Source organism: Schistocerca gregaria, chromosome 6, assembly GCF_023897955.1.
Source record: "Schistocerca gregaria isolate iqSchGreg1 chromosome 6, iqSchGreg1.2, whole genome shotgun sequence".
Classification (NCBI taxonomy): domain Eukaryota; kingdom Metazoa; phylum Arthropoda; class Insecta; order Orthoptera; family Acrididae; genus Schistocerca; species Schistocerca gregaria.
Window position 1 is genome coordinate 271,698,631 of NC_064925.1, and position 23,729 is coordinate 271,722,359.

The 23,729-nt window shown below is 41.0% G+C and overlaps 1 protein-coding gene across 1 annotated transcript in view; it reads left to right on the plus strand.

The window, feature by feature from the left end:
* The window catches only part of LOC126278842 (odorant receptor Or2-like), a 59,919-nt gene extending 36,632 nt beyond the window's left edge, over positions 1-23,287 (plus strand). Inside the window, exons 4-6 of the mRNA XM_049979118.1 lie at positions 4,024-4,128; positions 9,984-10,145; positions 23,145-23,287. Of these exons, the coding sequence (XP_049835075.1) occupies positions 4,024-4,128; positions 9,984-10,145; positions 23,145-23,207 (330 nt within the window). The 3' untranslated portion in view covers positions 23,208-23,287. The remainder of the gene's footprint in view (positions 1-4,023; positions 4,129-9,983; positions 10,146-23,144) is intronic.
* Positions 23,288-23,729: the final 442 nt, after the last annotated feature.

Below are 23,729 nucleotides of genomic sequence, written 5' to 3' on the forward strand. Positions count from 1 at the left end.
AAATAGTCGTGACTCACTGTCAAAGATTATCCACCCATGTCTCTCCTTTAGCTAAATCATCCATTCAATTCTTGACTTTTTGTATCTGCAGTCCTAATTGTTAACCATTGTTGAATTTTACCTTTCTTTCCTTCTCTTTTTCTAGACCATGTATTTGGTTCGAATTTTAATTTCAGCAATACTATTTTGACCCTTAATGTCAGCTTGAATTTATATTTGTTGAAGTAAATGGTTCACAGTTGAAACCCCAGTGTCTCCAACACAGTGACACCTTCGGAAGTCATTACAACGAATGTTACACAAATACCAAAAATTGCCTCTTCAAGTTGTTCCTCCAGGTAGTTCATCTGCACCACATCTTCTCACTTACAAAATTTGAAACCAGGTAATCATCGGTCATTCTCTTCTTTTTATTCCCTCCACTTTCCACGCTCAGCCTAGTAACAGTTTCAGTGTTCTTGTTTCGTGTATTCTTCTTGTACTCGTATATCCATACCACTACTTTTCTTCCATCCATCGTGTAACATATTCTTCCTCCACTTTCATAATCCCCGTTATATTATATTGTATTATTATTATTATTATTATTATTATTATTATTATTATCATTGTTATTATTACAACTGTAACTATACAGGATGAAGCGAAATCCACTCACTCGGGCTTCGCAGCGCAACCCCTAACATGCCAATGACAGAAAAATGTCTCTCACAAAATTTCGTCTGGCGAGTACATCCGGCAGAAAATGGATCTCAAAGAGGGGCAATCTGGTAACACTGTAACCACATGTATGGTAACTACCTCTGTCAGCAGACAGTCCTTGTCATGTTCAGTTACCGATACGGTAGCACAGTATGTTCGGTTGCGGGAACTAGTTGGCCTCTGTAATAAAAAAAACTCTGTGAAAAGATCAACAACGAAGTTCAACGGATGTCATGTGACGTCCGCTACGACGAAATACAGTGAATCATAACGAACAGAAAAAAAAAGTTTGGTGCAATGGATTGCTTTTTGAGTTAGTATGCAGCAGTTCGTAGGTTCGATCCTGGGGTGAGGCCTGTTTTTTATTTGGTAAATGTAGTGCAGGTGGTATGGCGCCTGGTATCGTAATCGTCAACAGCGATTGCAGAGGCTCCTCTAGAAAACACTTGCACTTACATAGTACAATCGTGGAAATGGAAGGTTGGTGAGCTTTGACAGAAGCCCTTTACATGTCATCGAATTTCACAATTACTTCATCCACTAGATGCGAAACGTGGTTTCTTTGTACTCTCCTCCAACGGTCCCAGAGATTAGTAGCAACTATTATTCTCGCCTCCTTCAGTTCCACACATTTCGTTAGGGCCTTAATCACCAATAGGACTACCAATGTGCGTTGCAAATAATGTCCAAACTTGGTTACTACACTCCTGGAAATTGAAATAAGAACACCGTGAATTCATTGTCCCAGGAAGGGGAAACTTTATTGACACATTCCTGGGGTCAGATACATCACATGATCACACTGACAGAACCACAGGCACATAGTCACAGGCAACAGAGCATGCACAATGTCGGAACTAGTACAGTGTATATCCACCTTTCGCAGCAATGCAGGCTGCTATTCTCCTATGGAGACGATCGTAGAGATGCTGGATGTAGTCCTGTGGAACGGCTTGCTATGCCATTTCCACCTGGCGCCTTAGTTGGACCAGTGTTCGTGCTGGACGTGCAGACCGCGTGAGACGACGCTTCAACCAGTCCCAAACATGCTCAATGGGGGACAGATCCGGAGATCTTGCTGGCCAGGGTAGTTGACTTACACCTTCTAGAGCACGTTGGGTGGCACGGGATACATGCGGACGTGCATTGTCCTGTTGGAACAACAAGTTCCCTTGCCGGTCTAGGAATGGTAGAACGATGGGTTCGATGACGGTTTGGATGTACCGTGCACTATTCAGTGTCCCCTCGACGATCACCAGAGGTGTACGGCCAGTGTAGGAGATCGCTCCCCACACCATGATGCCGGGTGTTGGCTCTGTGTGCCTCGGTCGTATGCAGTCCTGATTGTGGCGCTCACCTGCACGGCGCCAAACACGCATACGACCATCATTGGCACCAAGGCAGAAGCGACTCTCATCGCTGAAGACGACACGTCTCCATTCGTCCCTCCATTCACGCCTGTCGCGACACCACTGGAGGCGGGCTGCACGATGTTGGGGCGTGAGAGGAAGACGACCTAACGGTGTGCGGGACCGTAGCCCAGCTTCATGGAGACGGTTGCGAATGGTCCTCGCCGATACCCCAGGAGCAACAGTGTCCCTAATTTGCTGGGAAGTGGCGGTGCGGTCCCCTACGGCACTGCGTAGGATCCTACGGTCTTGGCGCGCATCCGTGCGTCGCTGCGGTCCGGTCCAAGGTCGACGGGCGCGTGCATATTCCGCCGACCACTGGCGACAACATCGATGTACTATGGAGACCTCACGCCCCACGTGTTGAGCAATTCGGCGGTACGTCCACCCGGCCTCCCGCATGCCCACTATACGCCCTCGCTCAACTGCACATACGGTTCACGTCCACGCTGTCGCGGCATGCTACCAGTGCTAAGGACTGCGATGGAGGTCCGTATGCCACGGCAAACTGGCTGACACTGACGGCGGCGGTGCACAAATGCTGCGCAGCTAGCGCCATTCGACGGCCAACACCGCGGTTCCTGGTGTGTCCGCTGTGCTGTGCGTGTGATCATTGCTTGTACAGCCCTCTCGCAGTGTCCGGAGCAAGTATGGTGGGTCTGACACACCGGTGTCAATGTGTTCTTTTTTCCATTTCCAGGAGTGTATTTGTATGTATTATCACCATGGCCCCATGCCTTTCAACACTGAGTCTGGTAACAGCATGCTGTTCAGTAGGTTTTTTAATGGATTATTATTATTATTATTATTCTATCGACGCGACTGCGGAAACATCACGTCTATTATCGTTAGGGACACAGTGTAACACTGAAACAGAACATCTCACAATTAGCGATGTTGGTATGAATCGTGCAGAAGAATATCTGTCAGAGGGGTAATGAGCATTACATGGAACAGACGCATCTTTAGCACCTCGAAATTGATATTGTTTTTGTAGTTATTCTGTCCTATGACAGACCATTTTCTTCAACTGTCTATTTCTTATTTGTCTAACCACACACTTGTTACGTTCAGAGTAAATTTAGAATACATGTAACCTAAGAAACGACATATATTATAGTATGAAATGTCAGAATGACATTATCAAACAAAATGAATGCCCCCCAACCAAGGATCGAACCCACGACCTCTTGCATGCTAACCCAAAACTGAAGCCACTGCACCAACCGTGAAGCATAACGAAGTGGTGCTGTCATATATAGGTATCATACATGTGGTTAGAGTGTTGCCAGATTGCCACTCTTTAACGTCCATTTTCTGCCGGATGCCCTCGCTGGACGAAATTTTTGCGACAGACTTTTTTTTTTTTTTTTTACCGCTGGCATGTGAGCAGCCGCGCTGCGAAACCCGAGTTCTCGAATTTCGCTTTAGCTGTATGATTTTCTGCCCCAGTGCGTCAGATTCTGTGTTCAGTTTGAAATGATTCGTAGACGGAATTTCGAGATGGTAGATACAATAAAAGATCAGATGAAACAATGACATGAATAGTAATGCATTTAAAGATATAATTTGATGTTTTCAAATTAGCGATTTCATTCAAAATGGCTGTGAGCACTATGGGACTTAACTTCTGAGGTCATCAGTTCCCTAGACCTTACAACTACTTAAACCTAACTAATCTAAGGACATCACACTCACCGGTGTCTGAGGCAGGATTCGAACCCGCGACCAGACTGTAGCGCCTAGAACCGCTTGGCCACCCTGGCTGGCGCGGTTTCATTCTTATGTATCGATCCTGTACACTGCTAATTCGGCTCTAAGGGATAAAGCAACTTCTAGAACATTGATAATATGTAATTGGTGGTCTATGTGGTAATTAGACTTTTTATGTTTAATACTAGCTGTTTTACAGAGTGCAAACGGACTGCAACAGACCGGGAAGTTTGGCTGCTACTTGTTTGCAATGCTTGCGGAGCTGTTTGTTTACTGCTATTTTGGAGATGACCTCATTACAGAAGTGAGTGTTTCATTGGAGAACATGCGAGGTACAGTAGCAGGTCGTAGCTTCACTACCAAGTCATCTTATTCATTGTGTAGTGACAGATATGTACTGCAATGCATGAAAATGCACACCTTCTAGTTTTAACGAGAATGTTTCACATCTAGTATCTGAATGCATTTGATTTTTTTAAAATATAGATTTCACCTTAAGTACTTTGTTTATAACACTAAACCACAAAAATTTCGCCCTATTCGAGAAAGGAAATCTTATATAATTTCATATATTGGTTATGACCTGTAGATTAAAACTGAAGAAACTGCAAAAATGCGGGAATTTAAGGAGATGGGACCTAGATAAACTGAAAGAGACAGAGTTTGTACAGAGTTTCCGGGAGAGCTTAAGGGAACAATTGTTAGGAATGGCGGAAATAAATACGGTAGAACAAGAATGGGTAACTTTGAGGGATGAAGTAGTGAAGGCAGCAGAGGATCAAGTAGGTAAAAAGATGAGGGCTAGTAGAAATCCTTGGGTAACAGAAGAAATGTTGAATTTAATTGATCAAAGGATAAAATATAAAAATGCAATAAATGAAGCAGGCAATAAGGAACACAAATGTCTCAAAAATGAGATCGACAGGAAGTGCAAAATGGCTAAGCAGGGATGGCTAGAGGACAAATGTAAGGATGTAGTGGCTTATCTCACTAGGGGTAAGACAGATACTGCCTACAGGAAAATTAAAGAGACCTTTGGAGATAAGAGAACCACTTGTATGAACATCAAGAGCTCAGATGGAAACCCAGTTCTAAGCAAAGAAGGGAAAGCAGAATGGTGGAAGGAGTATATAGAGGGTCTATACAAGGGCGATGTACTTGAGGACAATATTATGGAAATGGAAGAGGATGTAGATTAAGATGAAATGGGGGATACGATACTGCGTGAAGAGTTTGACAGAGCATTGAAAGACCTGAGACGAAACAAGGCCCCCTGAAGTAGACATCATTCCATTGGAACAACTAACAGCCTTGGGATAGCCAGTCCTGACAAAACTCTACCATCTGGTGAGCAAGATGTATGAGGCAGGCGAAATACCCTCAGACTTCAAGAAGAATATAATAATTCCAATCCCAAAGAAAGCAGGTGTTGACTTATGTGAAAATTACCGAACAATCAGTTTATTAGGCCATAGCTGCAAAATACTAACACGAATTCTTTACAGACAAATGGAAAAACTAGTAGATGCCTACATCGGGGAAGATCACTTTGGATTCCGTAGAAATACTGGAATACGTGAGGCAATACTGACCTTACTACTTATCTTAGAAGAAAGATTAATAGGCAAACCTACGTTTCTAGCATTTGTAGACTTAGAGAAAGCTTTTGACAATGGTGACTGGAATACTCTTTTTCAAATTCTAAAGGTGGCAGGGGTAAAATACAGGGAGCGAAAGGCTATCTACAATTTGTACAGAAGCCAGATGGCAGTTATAAGAGTCGAGGGACATGAAAGGTAAGCAGTGGTTGGGAAGGGAGTAAGACAAGGATGTAGCCTCACCCCGATGTTATTCAATCTGTATATTGAGCAAGCAGTAAAGGAAACAAAAGAAAAATTCGGAGTAGGTATTAAAATCCATGGAGAAGAAATAAGATCTTAGAGGTTCACCGATGACATTGTCATTCTGTCAGAGACAGCAAGGGACTTGGAAGAGCAGTTGAATGAAATGGACAGTGTCTTGAAAGGAGGATATAAGATGAACATGAACAAAAGCAAAACAAGGATAATGGAATGTAGTCGAATTAAGTCGGGTGATGCTGAGAGAATTAGATAAGGAAATGAGACACTTAAAGTAGTAAAGGAGTTTTGCTATTTGGGGAGCAAAATAAGTGATGATGCTCGAAGTAGATAGGATATAAAATGTAGACTTGCAATGGCAAGGAAAGCGTTCCTGAAGAAGTTTGTTAAGATCGAGTATAGATTTAAGTGTCAGGAAGTCTTTACTGAAAGTATTTGTATGGAGTTTAGCCATGAATGGAAGTGAAACATGGACGATAAACAGTTTGGACAAGAGGAGAATAGAAGCTTTCGCAACGCGGTGCTACAGAAGAATGCTGAAGATTAGATGGGTAGATCACATAACTAATGAGGAAGTATTGAATAGGATTGTGGAGAAGAGAAGATTGTGGCACAACTTGACTAGAAGAAGGTATCGGTTGGTAGGACATGTTCTGAGGCATCAAGGGATCACCTATTTAGTATTGGAGGGCAGCGTGGAGGGTAAAAATCGTAGAGAGAGAGACCAAGAGATGAATACACCGAGCAAATTCAGAAGCTTGCACAGGGTAGAGTAGCATGGAGAGCTGCATCAAACCAGTCTCAGGACTTTAGACCACGACAACAACAACAACATATAAAAACTATTTTGTTGCTACAACAGATGAAAAAAGAAGTATATATATATATATATATATATATATATATATATATATATATCTTACAACCAAGCGCTGTTTCTGGAATATAGGAAAGGTGCAGAAAAATTCGATGCACGAAGAAGGGCACTCATTGGTGTCCTTAGCGTAGAGGGACTGAAGAGAATATCATTTTCATGAGTTGTATCGCTACACATGTGCTACCAGTGTGTTCCAAACATGTCACTCAGAAAACGGTATTTTTCGGTTAAAGTGATATGGATAGTCCTTGTGCTAGGCACCATTTGTGTATGTAGCAGAGGGTCTATCTTACTGTAACTTTCCTACGGACAGGGTCAAGTTCTGAATATTACACACATCCTCCAGCTCAGGCAAATGGAGTAAATAGGTTGTTTCTTAGATGTGTTGTACAGTGCCCTTAAGGGGCTCATAGAGGCACAATTTAGTTCAAGGGCGGTTCCTGAGAAAACTCGAAAACAGGTTTATCATCATTTTTTCTCCGTCAGCGGCAGATATCTAAATAACTAATACCAGAAAATTATTCAAATTCTTTCTCTAGCTTTAAATCTAGAAGTTTCATCTTCCCGTTTTCAAACATCTTGATCCATAATGGAGAAGCACCTCAAAAAACCTGGTTTTTGTGTATCAAAACCGAGCCGCGGATTCGAAGACGGCTATGTACACCAGATGGCTGTTACTTTTCTATGTACTTCAAAGATGCCGATCCTGAACAACCTCGAGACGTTTCTTGACGCCTTCATCAGTTAGGGTAGGTTTTTTTAATGAGAGGTGAGTTGCGAGTTAAAAAGAACGGTAATATGTCCACAGGCCACAATGTTTAGTAGAATTTTTGAAGTTGCTGAGGAAGGTAGAATAAGCAGCATATACCACAGTTTTCAATCAGATTCCTTTAAACGGAAGTATATTCCCCGTTTTGTGTTCCAATAGGAGCATTATTCCACTGGTTATTCAATAGTACTCAGAGAGTGATGAGGCAAGATCATAGTGACTTGCAAAATTATACTTACAGTAGCTTTCTAATTAATTTCTTATGAAGAAGTCCATGCCTTCATTCATTATTATTAGTTGTTCTATTATTATTAATATTGCCAGTTATTACTTTCATTAAGAATGCCAAGTATTATTATTGACATTGTTTTCTAATATTTTTCTGAATATATTTTTCCTGGTCAGATGTAAGAGAGGGCCTTAAGGTCCCAACCCATTCAGGCTAAATAAGCAATAAATTGGCAAATAAATAAAAGTCACACTCTTTTGTCAGAATGATAGTGACTGTTGGGCCTCTGTTAGTCTTATTCACTTAGATATATAATTACGAAAAACAATCTGATGATATAGACATTGTTTTGCACCAACTGTTCACAGTTACACAGTTCATTTGTAATTTTTGATTTCCTACTATAGATATGAGACGGTATACACAATACGTTTCTTGAAGGTCACATAAATTACAAAAAAGATGCTTATGGAATAAAATAGGTGATCCACAGAGATAAAACTAGCACTTGTCAGGACATTCATTTTCCTTACTAATTTTCGAAGAACTCTTAGCTGTGTTGATTGATACTTATCCCACCTATATTTACTTCAGTACTACATAAAAATGTTTCCCTTCTGGAGTTCTATTTGTGAACTTCGCTGTTTTTCTCACACTACAATGTATCACTACAGCTTTATCTAAATACAATTTTGTTGTGTAACTCTCGCTTTCACTACAAGCTTCACTTACATAGAACCAACACATGATTCTAATTTCTTGGTGTCATTCAAGAACTAACTCTTAGTTAAATGAAAAGTTGATTCCCTTTTTTGTAAAAGGGTTCTCATCTCAAAATGTTATGATTACATACATCAATGATGCGAATTTTTTCAACCCTCTCTCATTTAACTCCCTAATTGAGTCGTTTTCCTGAGCGATTGCGACACTGAGCTCTAGAGGTTTAATATTATTTTATGTTCTGCTCGAGAGCAAATGTTTCACACAGAAGTACCTGTGGCATTTCAAAACTAAACTGCTTACATCTCTTGCTTCACATTTAACTGAATACATCTCAGGACCTCATAAGATATACATAACTGTACCCTGCAGTCCGTCCTTTGTAATCCACTTGCATGTCCCATTTTATATCACGAGCTGCACTGCTGTGAGTAATAATCATGGACTAATGAGTAAATGTGGTACTGCATAGTTATGCTGAAGATTAGATGGGTAATCCACCTGCATGTCCCATTTTATATCACGAGTTGCACTGCTGTGAGTAATAATCATGGACTAATGAGTAAATGTGGTACTGCAGAGTTATACTGAAGATTAGATGGATAGAAGTAATTAGGAGGTGCTGAGCAGAATTAGGGAAAAAATAAATTCGTGGCAAAGCTTAACTAAACGTAGAGATCAGCTGATATGACACATCGTAAGACATAAAGGAATTTAGTACTGAAGAGAAATGTGGGAGACAAAAATTGTTAAAGGAGACCAAGAAATGAATGCCGTAACCAGGTTCAAATGGATGTAGATTACAGTAGTTATTCGGAGATGAAAATGGTTAGAATAGCACGAAGAGCTGGATTAAACAAGTCTTCTGGCCGAAAGGACACAACAGCAAGATACCTAAAATGCCATACTTCCAGCACAATACTTACACTATTGAACAAAGGATTTAATAGCTTCTAAAGCTATACGGGGAGGGGAAACAGAGCAAGTAAATAACATCCATTACTTGGGAAGTGTATTAATGGATTATATGTATTGCTAAACAGAAATTAGGAAAAGAATTGTAATGCCAAAGGAAGGATTCAAGAGGAAACAGAAATTAGTTTGTGGACCACTAAACAAAGATCTGAGGAAAAGACCTGCCAAATGTTACATCTGGAGCGTTGCACTGTATGGTGTGCAGACCTGGACGTTGACGAAGAAAGATGAAGGAATATTGGAGGCACTAGAGATGTGGATATGGAGAGGAATGGAAAAAAGTGAAATGGGAAGACCGAGTAAGGAATGAAGAAGTATTCAGAAGAGTTGGAGAAGAAAGAAACATACTGAAAGTCATCAGAAAGAGAAAACGGAACTGAATTCGACATTGTTTGAAGAGCGACTGTTTATTGAAAGAAGGAATAGAAGGAATGGTGGAGGGAAAAAGGAGAAGAAAAAGATCTAAAATGCTGGAAAATATCAAAGGAGGCAAATATTCAGAAATGAAAAGACTGGATATGGACAGATAAAAGTGGCAGAGGCTTAACCTATGACAAGACCTGACGTAACATACATACATACGTACATACAAAGCTTTTATCCTAATTTAGTACAATTTGTTCACTTTAATTCACAAGATACATGGCATTTTAATGTTTAGTCTATTATGAACGACACTATCGTAACAAGTCGCGGCAACATGCGTGCTGAAGATGGTGGACTGTTACAGAGCGAAAACGTGGCCCTGGCAGCGTATGACGCTGTGACGTCCCTGCAGGAGTGCCCGCTGTCCATCAAAAGGTCACTGCTGCTGCTGATGCACCGCGCGCAGCGACCGCTACGCATCACTGCCGGCGGGTTCTTTCCCCTCTCCAGGGAGTCATTTGTCTCGGTAAGGAAGGCTGTCATGTGTTTCTCAACCCTCTGGTAATCAACGCTCTGTAGGCAGTACATAGGTATTACTTCTGTACATAGCCTACTGTACATGTTATGTATAAGTTCTGATGGTAATGTACTCACGCAAAACTGTAGCTTTTCTGTCATCACCAAACAGGTTACAGCACGACGTTTTGGCTGAAAGTGTTGTCCAGAAGGTAATTTAAACCACTGTTACAAAAATATAATACAGCTGCAGTAAATAATAATAGCCTTCGTAAACCGAACCTTGAAGGTTTTCCTACCTATCCATGCCGCAAACAGCACCAGTAGATGAGCGTGCAGGTTGCAACAGTAGGCGAAGGTTCGTGTCCCTCTGTGGTACATGAAATTCGCTTATTGCACTTTTTCGAAAAATCCATGCACGAAACCCTCGCACTGCGTATTCCGAAACGCTGCTCAAGTTTGTGGTACTCATATCATGACGAATAAAAAAAAACTTATATGAATACTGGAAACAGACTTTAGTACGACAATCTGTTAAGTATATGTCTTACCAAAATCCTAAAATGTTAAGTTCTTAAAATATAGCTGTTAAATTTTCAGAAGCAGATCACTTTGAGGGCTTTATAACGCCACTAAATGCCCAACATAAAAGGACAAATATGAGCATAACCTCTGCAGTACTAAGCAGTTGAATAAACTAAAACACATTCTACAGTGCATTTCGCTGAGGCACCCAGGTCACTCACATCTGTAATCTTAAACTCCCGTTTTTAGATGTTTCAAGTTTACAAATAACCTTCTCTTGTGGGGGAGTCTCAATGATGACTGGTTTGATTCAGCACGCTACGAATTTCTCTGTTCTGGCAACTTCATCTCAGAGTAGCTGTTGCCTACGACGTCTGCAATCATCTGTTGAATTTAGTACAGTCTCTGCTTTCTCTATAGCCTTCATCCTCTACACCTTTGTCTAGTACCATGACAATAATTTCCTGGTGTCTTAACACATGTCTTATTATCTTATTCCTTCTAGTTTTCTGATGTAGTCTCCTTCATCGATTCTGCTAACAACTTGGCCATTCCTTATCTCATCCCTTCATCATTCTTCCGCAGCACCACATCTCAAACACTTCGATCCTTCTCTTTTCTGATTTCCCGACACCCCATGACCCACTACCATAAAATTCTCTCCTCCAAACAAAAGTTTTCAGAAATTTTTTTCCTCAGAATATGGCCGCTGTTTGGTACTCACAGACTCCTCTTCCCCACGAGTTCCCTCTTTGCATGTGCTAATTTGCTTCTTATGTTCTCCTTGCTTCGTCAGTCCTTGCAAAGTATCGGAATTCCTTAGCTTTATATAATTCGTGGCACCCATTTTTCTATTATATTTATCGCTAATCTAATTACTGCTACTTTTTCTTTCTCTCGGCTGTCTTTTTTTTTTTACACTCTTATGCATACTCTGTACTCATTAGACTAGTAACTCCTTTCAACACGTCATGTAACTCTTCTACACATTCACTGAGGATAGCTACACTCCTGGAAATGGAAAAAAGAACACATTGACACCGGTGTGTCAGACCCACCATGCCGGCCGCGGTGGTCTCGCGGTTCTAGGCGCGCAGTCCGGAACCGTGAGACTGCTACGGTCGCAGGTTCAAATCCTGCCTCGGGCATGGATGTGTGTGATGTCCTTAGGTTAGTTAGGTTTAAGTAGTTCTAAGTTCTAGGGGACTGATAACCACAGCAGTTGAGTCCCATAGTGCTCAGAGCCATTTGAACCAGACCCACCATACTTGCTCCGGACACTGCGAGTGGGCTGTACAAGCAATGATCACACGCACGGCACAGCGGACACACCAGGAACCGCGGTGTTGGCCGTCGAATGGCGCTAGCTGCGCAGCATTTGTGCACCGCCGCCGTCAGTGTCAGCCAGTTTGCCGTGGCATACGGAGGTCCATCGCAGTCTTTAACGCTGGTAGCATGCCGCGACAGCGTGGACGTGAACCGTATGTGCAGTTGACGGACTTTGAGCGAGGGCGTATAGTGGGCATGCGGGAGACCGGGTGGACGTACCGCCGAATTGCTCAACACGTGGGGCGTGAGGTCTCCACAGTACATCGATGTTGTCGCCAGTGGTCGGCGGAATGTGCACGTGCCCGTCGACCTGGGACCGGACCGCAGCGACGCACGGATGCACGCCAAGACCGTAGGATCCTACGTAGTGCCGTAGGGGACCGCACCGCCACTTCCCAGCAAATTAGGGACACTGTTGCAGGTGAGCGCCACAATCAGGACTGCATACAACCGAGGCACACAGGGCCAACACCCGGCATCATTTTGTGGGGAGCGATCTCCTACACTGGCCGTACACCTCTGGTGATCGTCGAGGGGACACTGAATAGTGCACGGTACATCCAAACCGTCATCGAACCCATCGTTCTACCATTCCTAGACCGGCAAGGGAACTTGCGGTTCCAACAGGACAATGCACGTCCGCATGTATCCCGTGCCACCCAACGTGCTCTAGAAGGTGTAAGTCAACTACCCTGGCTAGCAAGATCTCCGGATCTGTCCCCCAATTGAGCATGTTTGGGACTGGATGAAGCGTCGTCTCACGCGGTCTGCACGTCCAGCACGAACGCTGGTCCAACTGAGGCGCCGGGTGGAAATGGCATGGCAAGCCGTTCCACAGGACTACATCCAGCATCTCTACGATCGTCTCCATGGGAGAATAGCAGCCTGCATTGCTGCGAAAGGTGGATATACACTGTACTAGTGCCGACATTGTGCATGCTCTGTTGCCTGTGTCTGTGTGCCTGTGGTTCTGTCAGTGTGATCATGTGATGTATCTGACCCCAGGAATGTGTCAATAAAGTTTCCCCTTCCTGGGACAATGAATTCACGGTGTTCTTATTTCAATTTCCATGAGTGTATATCAAAAGTGGATCTCATCTCTCATATCTTTTCACTCTGAGTTTTAATCCCACGCTTGAACTTTTCTTTCTGTTCAAATGGTTCAAATGGATCTGACCGCTACGGGACTTAACATCTGAGGTCATCAGTCTCCTAGAACTTAGATCTACTTAAACCTAACTTACCTAAGGACATCATACACATCCATGCCCGAGGCAGGATTCGAACCTGCGACCGTAGCGGTCACGTGGTTCCAGGCTGAAGCGCCTTGAACCGGTCGGCCACACCGAGCCGCTTTCTTTCTGTCACTGTTTCTTCAATGCATAGATTTAACGCTAGGGGCGATAGACCCCATCCATGTCTTACACGTTTTTCAATCGGAGCACATCGTTCTTGGTCTTCTTTCTGTTCGCCCATTATTCTTGTAAAAATGGTTGTAATCCGTCTTTCCATCTACTTTTCTTCAATTTCGAACATCTTGCATTTTTTTTTACACTGTCGAATACATCCATTATTAATCACAGCATCGGAACTGCCTCACTAAAGCTCTTAGCTTTCTGCTACCTAATCTGACAGTCATATGAAAGGTACAAACTTTTCCTTTTCCTTTTTTTGTGTATACTCTTTGTGGTGTCACCGCCAGAAACCACACTTGCTAGGTGGTAGCCTTTAAATCGGCCTCGGTCCGTTAGTATACGTCGGACCCGCGTGTCACCACTACCAGTGATTGCAGACCGAGCTCCCGCCACACGGCAGGTCTAGTCTAGAGACTCTTCGCAGCACTCGCCCCTGTTGTACAGCCGACTTTGCTAGCGATGGATCACTGACTACAAACGCTCTCATTTGCAGAGACGACAGTTTAGCATAGCCTCCAGCTACATCATTTTCTACGACCTAGCAAGGCGCCATATTCAGTTACTATGTCTTCTGAACAGATAATATTGTGACTCATGTACCGTCAAAAGCGACGTTCATCATTAATGGATTAAAGTTAAGTATCAAACTAATTACGTCCGCTTTCTGAATTCTAATTCCTTGTCATGTTCCAGACCACACGTCAGTATAGTCCTTCCCTCCTCACGCCAGCATGCGTGAGCTAAAACGCGTGTATTTCGGCCTCCACTAGTAACACGGTGTTGGCTCTTCTGCCAACAACAACACACTTCATGTCACCAGCTTGGGTGCATGAGCTGTTAAACTGATTGTGTGATAGTTCTTGCCCCAAAATGCCCTTATTGCCCTCGGGATAGTGAGGCTGATGTTTTTTCGAGAGTACGAAAGTATGATGCTATGTCTCATAGGCTCTACACATCAACTTCAAGACTCACTCGATTTGCTTCTTCCCCAAATGGTTTCAGAAGTTCAAAAGGTATGTTATCTATGCGTTCTGCAGTTCAAGATGGCCGCCTAGTATGATCACAGGTATTTTCTTCGTCCGCTAAAAGGACTTATTTAAGAGGAAATAGTACCAAATATAAATTTTCTTGGTTTTCGTATACTTGCTGAAGTGTCCGTTCTTGTCGCAAGGCAGAGCTTGTTCTTGAAAAATTCTTCGTGTTATCAGAAGTCCCAATAATCGCGACATAACCCAAAATTCTGCGTGACATAAAACAGAAAATTCTATACAAGTTTTCTTGATAGTGCAACATTCGTTAAAAAAGACAGCTACTAGTTTCATCAGTGTCTATTGTCGCAATGAAAGTGTCATTAAACGTTTCTAAATCATATTTAACTAATACATTTCGTATTGCTTACTAGTTAGATACACGCGATCAAGGCTTAAATTTTACAAGTTATAAATGTTTAAAAACCTGACCAAACACGCTTGATACTTAAATTCTCTAAAATCAAAGTAATTACTAATTCATTCTTCTGTCGTTGTATCATATCTCTAAATCAATACACAAACAACAACAGTACATAAGACCTTCATGTCGTTTGTTGTTTACATACAGCCTATCTCTCGTCCTTGACAAATTTAAAACATTCTTAATTATTCTTTCAAAACTGGCCAGGACTGAGAAATGCGGGTGGGAGCTGTTACAGGGTAGTGAGAAGAGGGATTTGCTACCAATCTTGTAGGAAATATTTTCACTGGAGGGGGGGGGGGTGCAGGGGGGAGAATCTTGGGAGAACAGAAGAGGCTCTCTCCTGGGACTGCAGAGTATGCAGTAGGAACATTTTGATTGAGGAACAGGAAAGGAAAATCTGTGCCCTTCAGGCGCAGTTGTAGGAAGCAAGGTTCAAATCAAATGGCTAAGCACTATGGGACTTAACATCTGAGGTCATCAGTCCCCTAGACTTTGAACTACTTAAACCTAAGTAACCTAAGGACAGCACACACAACCATGCCTGAGGCAGGGTTCGAAACCTTCGACCGTGGCAGCCCTGAGGTTCCGGACTGAAGCGCTTAGAACCGCTCGACCACAACGGCCGGCCAGAGGAAACAAGGAAAGAGCTGATAAGGCCCAAGGGAGATAGGGGAGGAGGGTGGTAGGAGGATAGGAAGAAAGAGAACGCGATCTGACAGTTTTATCATTAACAGCAAAAACAGGTATCTACCTCTGCCAGAGTTAGATGGGGCAGAGCCTCAGGTAGAACGAGGAACAGTAAATGTGCAGTACACTTCAACTGAGTGCAAAAAGCCTAGAAGTGTACAAAGTGCTAGAAAGAAGAAAGTGCTACTGCTAGGTAGTAGCCATGGGCGAAGTGTAGGCCCTCAGTTACAGGAAAGTTTAGGGACAACATACCATACTACCAGTATCTTCAAACAAAATGTGAGGCTAAGTCATGTGATAGAAGACGTATGGTCTTTATGTAAGGACTTTACAAAATAGGACCATTTAGTGATAGTGGGTGGGGCGGGAAACAGTTGTGTAAGATGGCTAGAACTATGCCCCTTACATGAAGTCCTAAAGATCACCGAACTCAGATTGAGCAAACAGTAGGGCGCAACAGAAGTGACTGACAAGGCTCAATGCCTCTTGTAGAGGGTATAGTATGGATGTATTGGAATAATTAATGTTGGGTGATGGTTTTAAAGCAATTCACATGACATGAAAACTTTGTGAAACGCTTTGATCTACTGGAGGCTAGTTTATCCCAGGAAAGTATTCAGAGCTGACCGAAGCCGGGTGGCAGCACGCAGCTGGGGAGTGCTGAAGCGAAAATAGGCAGCTTAGCGCGGCTCAAACTCTGAGAAAGAAGTAATGGGGCGTGGCCTCCAGCTGCCTTAAGATGAGTGACAGTGAGGCGATTGTTATCCCCATGCTGGTGTTCCGAGAAGCAGACAGAGAACTTGTACACCTGTTGATAAATGTCCGTCGTCTCGTTTTCAGTGAAACATGCGAGAAAGCTGCACAAAGTTACGGTGGAACGGTCAACAGAGCCCGAAATATGCGTGTTCGTCACTATAGCAACTTAACGCTAAATTCACTGTCCGTAGAATCTGAAGTATATCAGTTGAAGAGCGACAGAATGAAATACGCCAGCCTCCAATGGGAATGCAAGACTAAGGAATCTGAAGTACTCTCCTGGGAGTCAGAATTTCGGAAAAATTGGTGTTTTATGCAGATGCTAACCTTGATGTGAAAATTACCGAAACTCAGTTTAATAAGTCACGGATGCAAAATAATAACGCGAATTCTTTACAGACGAATGGAAAAACTGGTAGATGCCTACATCGGGGAAGATCACTTTGGATTCTGTAGAAATATAGGAACACATGAGGCAATGCTGACACTACGGCTTATCTTAGAAGCTAGATTAAGGAAAGGCAAAACTATGTTACTAGCATTTGTAGACTTAGAGAAAGCTTTTGACAATGTTGACTGGAATACCCTCTTTAAAATTCTGAAGGTGGCACGGGTAAAATATAGAGAGCGAAAGGCTATTTACTATTTGTACAACCAGATGGCAGTTATAAGAGGTGAGAGATATGAAAGGGAAGCAGTGGTTGGGAAGGGAGTAAGTGAGGGTTGCAGCCTCTCCGTGATGTTATTCAATCTTTATATTGAGCAAGCAGTAAAGGAAACAAAAGAAAAATTCGGAGTAGGTATTAAAATCCATGGAGAAGAAATAAAACTTCAAGGTTCGCCGATGACATAGTACTTCTGTCAGAGACACCAAAGGACTTAGAAGAGCATTTGAACAGAATGGATAGTGTCTTGAAAGGAGGATATAACATGAATGTTATCTAAAGCAAAATGAGGATAATGGAATGAAGTCGAATTAAGTTGGGTGATGCTGAGGGAATCAGATTAGGAAATGAGACATTTTAAACTAGTAAAGGAGTTTTGCTATTTGGGGAGCAAAATAACTGATGATGGTCGATGTAGAGAGGATATAAAATGTAGACTGGCAATGGCAAGGAAAGCATTTCTGAAGAAGAGAAATTTGCTAATATCGATTATAGATTTAAGTGTCAGGAAGTCGTTTCTGAAAGTATTTGTATGGAGTGTCACCATGTATGAAAGTGAAACATGGACAATAAATAGTTTGTACATTCAGAGAATAGAAACTTTCGAAAACTGGTGCTACAGAAGAATGGTGAATTTTAGATGGGTAGGTCACATTACTAACGAGGAGGTATTGAATAGGATTGTGGAGAAGAGAAGTTTGTGCCACGACTTGACTAGAAGAAGGGATCGGTTGGTAGGACATGTCCTGAGCCATCAAGGGATCACCAGTTTGGTATTGGAGGACAGCGTGGATGGTAAAAATCGTAGAGGGAGACCAAGAGATGAATGCACTAAGCAGATTCAGAAGGATGTAGGCTGCAGTAGGTCCTGGGAGATGAACGGGCCTGCACAGGATAGAATAGCATGGAGAGCTGCTTGAAACCAGTCTCAGGACTGAAGACCACAACAACAACAAGCTTTCACTCAGCTATGTATTGAGCAAGATAGCTAGGAGTGAATAGACGAGTGTAGCCTCGCAGCACCACGAGGCCGGCCGACGTCCGCACAACGACGCCATGCTGAATTCGTTGATATTCCGTCTCCTCCGGCTTGCGTTAGGCCACTGATTAATTTGTTGGCTCACGCTGGCAAAGTTTGCATGAGGATTTCATAGGCCGTGTATTGTAGAACTCTTCTCAAATTTCGCCTTACGTCTGGGTCAGGCGATTAGAATTAATTTTGATTTATCTCGTTTCACTCCATGTAAACGCAATTTATTCCAACTGCCTGTTAGCAGAGTCATGTAATGTGATGATTAAAGGTCGCGAGTTAAAATAAAATTTTGCTACTCGATTTCATCTGTTTTCAATCAAGTAGTTGAAATCCCAAGTCACTTTCTTAATTAATTTTATGTTTAACATTTGAATCTGGTGTTCAATAGCTGAATATAACATCAATGTTTTAATTAAAAGGGATCAATTCTGAATCTATTAATTCAACACTGCCATTGGAGTTCAATCAGGAGTCACAGGGCATTGTTACTTTCTTTGCGTTATCCGATATCGTTGCAGTTTTGAACTCTCTGTTGATCTGTTAGTCAATTAGCTGGGGTGAACATACGCCAAAACCAGATAATTGACGGGTGGGATGTTATAGTTTGGAAAGGGATGGGGCACATAACATGGACAAGATAGCTTCCCTGACTCATGGCTTCAACGTGCACTTTGCTGAGCTGTTCTGGCAGGATGATCAGCCACACATTGCTGGAGATGTGAGGCAAATCAATGTGGAGTTAGGGTTGGCTCTGATGGTAGCCAACTTCGCACCTGTCTCTCTAGTGCCCGTAGGGACTATCAACAGATGGGGTTTCACTAGGCATAACGTGCTCCTAAACAGGACTAGGGAGGGAAGATTGGTACAGCTGATTCATGAAACTATAGGGGATGGATCTTGGGTCACACATGGTCTAATACCTTTGGTCATGAGTAGGTAAAGTAAGTCATTTTTGGATAAACTCCTGACAACAATCCCCCTGCCTAGAGAATATCTCCAGCACTTTAAAAAATACTGAAACAATAATTCACAATACAGGTTTTTACACTCCAAATGTCGCAAAGAAAAACAATCAATTTTACAGACTTAACATTCCTCCACAAAAACATGCAATCACTAAAAAATAAAATACAACTATCAAAAGTAGAACTCCAGTTTTTGAACTGCACAGTAGCCTGTGGTACTCAGCATTGGTGAAGAGAGACAGAAATCAAACATGAAATGTTATCATCATATGAAACGGCAAACTCTTAGTGCAGAACTGCTCCAATGGGTGGAGGATCATATTTAAATCAGAAAAGGAACACAGTTCAAATCAAGCCATGACCTCAGTACAGCACGTGAAGACAAAAACTTTGAAATATCAGCTATTGAATTAACAGGGCTTGTTATCACCAAGAAATTAATCATTTAATGTGTATATATATCTCCCAGTGGTAGTGTGGACACTCTTTTCAATATATTAACAGAGTTTCTAGAGAAAGTCTCAAATACAAAGGTCAGCACAATTCTGTGTGGGGACATTAATATCAACACTAATATCACAAATGAATCCGGCAGCACCTTCACAAAGATCCTTCTAAATTTGAAATGTCCCTCATGGCCAATAGTGAAACAAAGGTTACTACAATGACTGCATCAGTAATTGACCATGCAGCCACAAATATGAACAGGGAAAAATGTGATGTAGCTGTAAAAGATCTCGGACTATCAGACCATCTCTATCAAATAACAACAGTAAAATCAGGCATTGAATCATTCCCTAACCTTCAAGCATATCAATGACATCTATCAGAAATCAAAATAAAAGGTTTTTCAAAGGAACTAGCAAAACAAAGCTCCGATGAAGTGTATAAGGAGACCAATGTTAATATGAGAATCTTTAAATTCTCCACATTATTTAAATTTAACTTTGGAAAGGCATTTCCAGAAGTATGCATGTATGTATCAACACCTCACAAAAACAGATGGATAGCAGCAGGTATTAAGTAGTCCTCCTAAACACTTAAATACGTCAGTCCCATAAAAAAGAGTCGCCATGATCGAGAATTCTAAACTTTCTATCAAAGGTACAAAAAGATCAATAGGAAGGTCCTGATTGCCACAAAAAAGTCATTTAATGACAAAGTAATATATAATGCAGAGAATAAAAGCAAAGTCGTCTGAAAGTTACAAAAAAGAAAACAGAGAGAGGCAAGGAAATAAAGAATAGCATACTGCTAAGGGAGGGGGATAAGGTAATAAATGATCGGCAATACTTAGCAAATTACATAAATCAGCATTTTTCAAGTATCAAGTATTGCAGAGAAATTACAGCAAAAATTCCCCAAAACAAATATATCGCCTGTAAATAATGTTGCACTAAATACAATGATGTTAGTTTCAACCACAGAGAATGAAGTTAATACAACTGTTCAAAAATAAAAAATAGAAAGTCAGTAGGCTTAGATGAAGTACCAATGTGTGTACTGAAACAATGCATAGAGATTGTGTCAGGCCCTTAACAAATATAATAAATGAATCAGCTGGCTGGAGTGGCCAAGCAGTTCTGCACACTTCAGTCCAGCGCCACACGACAGCTATGGTGGCAGGTAGGAATCCTGCCTTGGGCATGGATGTGTGTCATGTTCATAGGTTAGTTAGGTTTAAGTATTTCCAAGTTCTAGCGGACTGATGACCTCAGATGTTAAGTCCCATAGTGCTCAGAGCCATTTGAATGAATTACCTCAATAAATACAATCTTTTAAGCAAATCACAGTTTGGTTTCCAAAGTGGCCAAAATAAGTAGTCATCTGAAGTAGAATTCACAAAAGTTGTACTTGATGCTATTGACAAAGATGAATGTGTCACAGGTAATATTTTTGGATCTTTATAAGGCCTTTGATACAGTTGACCACAAGATTCTATTAAATAAATTAGAAGCATTAAGAATAAGGGGAATAGCTAATGACTGATTTCGATCATACCTAGGAGCTAGAGTACAATGAGTAGAGATGACACATATTTCAAATAGATGTGAACACTTAGTAAAATACTTATCAGAACCAAAATACATTAATATAGGGGTTCTACAAGGTAGCATATTAGGACCAATACTATTCCTGACATACATCAACGACTTTCCGAGTAATGTTACTCATGGTGGAAAAATTATCTTTGCTGATGACAGGAAAAACAAGAGAATTCCTTGCAGAGAAAGAAATGACTGGTTAATAAGTAACAAAATAACACTGAATATAATGAAAACTAATGTCATGAATTTCAGATTGAGGAACGAAAATGAAAATGTTAAATGAAATGTAGATGGCGCCTCTATAGACTGTGTAACTAATTCCAAATTTCTAGGAATGAATATTGATTCTTAGTTGAAGTGGTGTGAACACACAAAGGTACATACGAACAGAGTGTTATGCCCTTAGAGTTCTATTATCAGTGTTTAACACACAGTCTCTTAGTTACATACTATTCATATGTGTACTCAGTTTTTAGCTATGGTACTCTATTTTGGAGAGCAAATGAACAAAATATGAACACAATTGTCAAGCTCCAGAAAAGAGCCATAAATATCATAACCAAAAATGGTAGCTGAGCTCATTTAAAGATCTGTTCAAAACACTGGGGATTTTAAGTGCTCTGTGTGAATACATTTACCACTCAGTTGTACAAAAATAACATTGGTAATTAATGCACAAACAGTTCTGTCCATGGCCATGGAGCAAGAGCTAAACTGAACTTACATTTGCCAAGAAAAATCAAACAAAAACTCCAAACAGCTTTTTCTACCAAGGAATAAAGCTGTACAATAATTACCAAAAACTGTAAAACAAATTTCAAAAATACACTTTTTAAAAGGGTAGCTAAGAAGTACCTGTCATGTAATACATTTTACATATTCAAAGATTATTTATATAAAACACAGTAGGGATTTGGTATAGAAACGTTAACAAATAAATAATAATAATGATTATAAAACATTCAGCATTCCACATAACACCTTCATATTATGTTTTTTTCCTTCTTTTTTTCTTTTCTAGAAAAACGTACCCCCAATTGCACAATAGAAACACCGCTTTCTGAGCTCAACATCTCACTCATTATAGAGTGATGCTGACTCAGTTATTCAGGATAGCAAATGGGAAGTTGTGGTTCAGAAAGTGGACTAGATATCGCTAGTGTGTGTGTTTATGTGTGTGTGTGTGTGTGTGTGTGTGTGTGTGTGTGTGTGTGTGTAGTGAGTGAAGTGTTATGAAACGATGTGTGTATAGTGTGTGCACTGACTGATAGTGAGACATGAGTGAACAGTGTGGCATTACATTATTTCATATGTTATTAGTAAAAAAATTACTGTATACCAGGAAAAAATCTAATGATTATCTCTAACTAGAAGTTTGTAAATGCATGTGTATATGAATTAGCATATTCTAAATTGGTCTTAACTTGTAAATACTTTGAGACGTCCTACATCATTCTAAAAAGAGATCTATCGATGAATAAAGCTACTAGTACTTGACTCTTAAGCTCCGCTACCTGCTGACTCTAATAGCAGATCCCATATGTGTTCCTTATCGACTCCCATTTCTTCCTCATTGACGTCTTGAGACAAGTACGTCCCTCATAAAGACCTTAGTGTCCTTGTTCTTCCTGTTCGCGCTCTCTCTCTCTCTCTCTCTCTCTCTGTCTCTCTCTCTCTCTCTCCCTCTCTCCACTGTGCGTAACAGTGGAATTCCCACTGCACTCTTAAGGTTGGCACCCTAGTTTTAAATATGACAGAAAGTTTTTTTACTTTTGCATACACCGATTGTGTCTTCTCATTCTTTCTGCAGTCATTCTGCCTTAGATTCCTATAATTTCATTCTTGAGCAACTTACAATTCTGATTTTCAGAAATTTCTTGAACAATTTAGTTCGTGACCCCAAGGCCTAAAAATGCAATAAATTTAGTAACATATTTCAAAGATCTATTATGTTTGTTGAAACGTTAATATCAGCAACAATTTGGAAACGGAACTTTAGATTAGAATTTTCGTAATGCCTTAAGATTTGGTAAAGTGTTACGAGAGGTTATTTCAGGTATTCTACTGTAGACTTGTCCTGCATAGTATTTCTCACGACATAACTACTATTCAAGATTTTTTTCTTTTACAGGTCGTCAACGTGTCTTACTCATTCTTCGCAATTCTACGAAATTTCAAGGATGAAGAGGAGTAGCGCTTTTCTGTTTGTAACGCAATTCTCACGCTTTATTCTGTTAAAGAGGAAACTGACATTAGGAATAAGTGAGAAAGTTTTATCTTCCTGAACTCACCACTTACGTAATGTATTACCATAAATTAGTATAGTGCTAAAAGGAAACTTCATTAAACAGACCTCAGAACAATGTACCCAAAAATGAAAGGCAGTCTAAGCAAATACAGCCATAAAAATGTCCACACAGTTCATGTAACATCCTTTAATCGGAACATAGCCTTTATTACTTAGTTTTTTTGTTACTAAATTCATTGTTTCAACAAATAACGTAGATTTTGGATCCTGATTTCTGATATATCCCATGTAATATTATTACCAACATAAACAACTAGTAGCGATCTGCAATGTTTATATGACTTAAAACACACAACACCCGTCCTTGATGGCGATTTTTGTAAACGAATCAAATTATTGTCCACCAACGTATGAAAAAATTGCTAGTCTGTGGACGGAACATGACACACGAATGAATGTCATACCAGT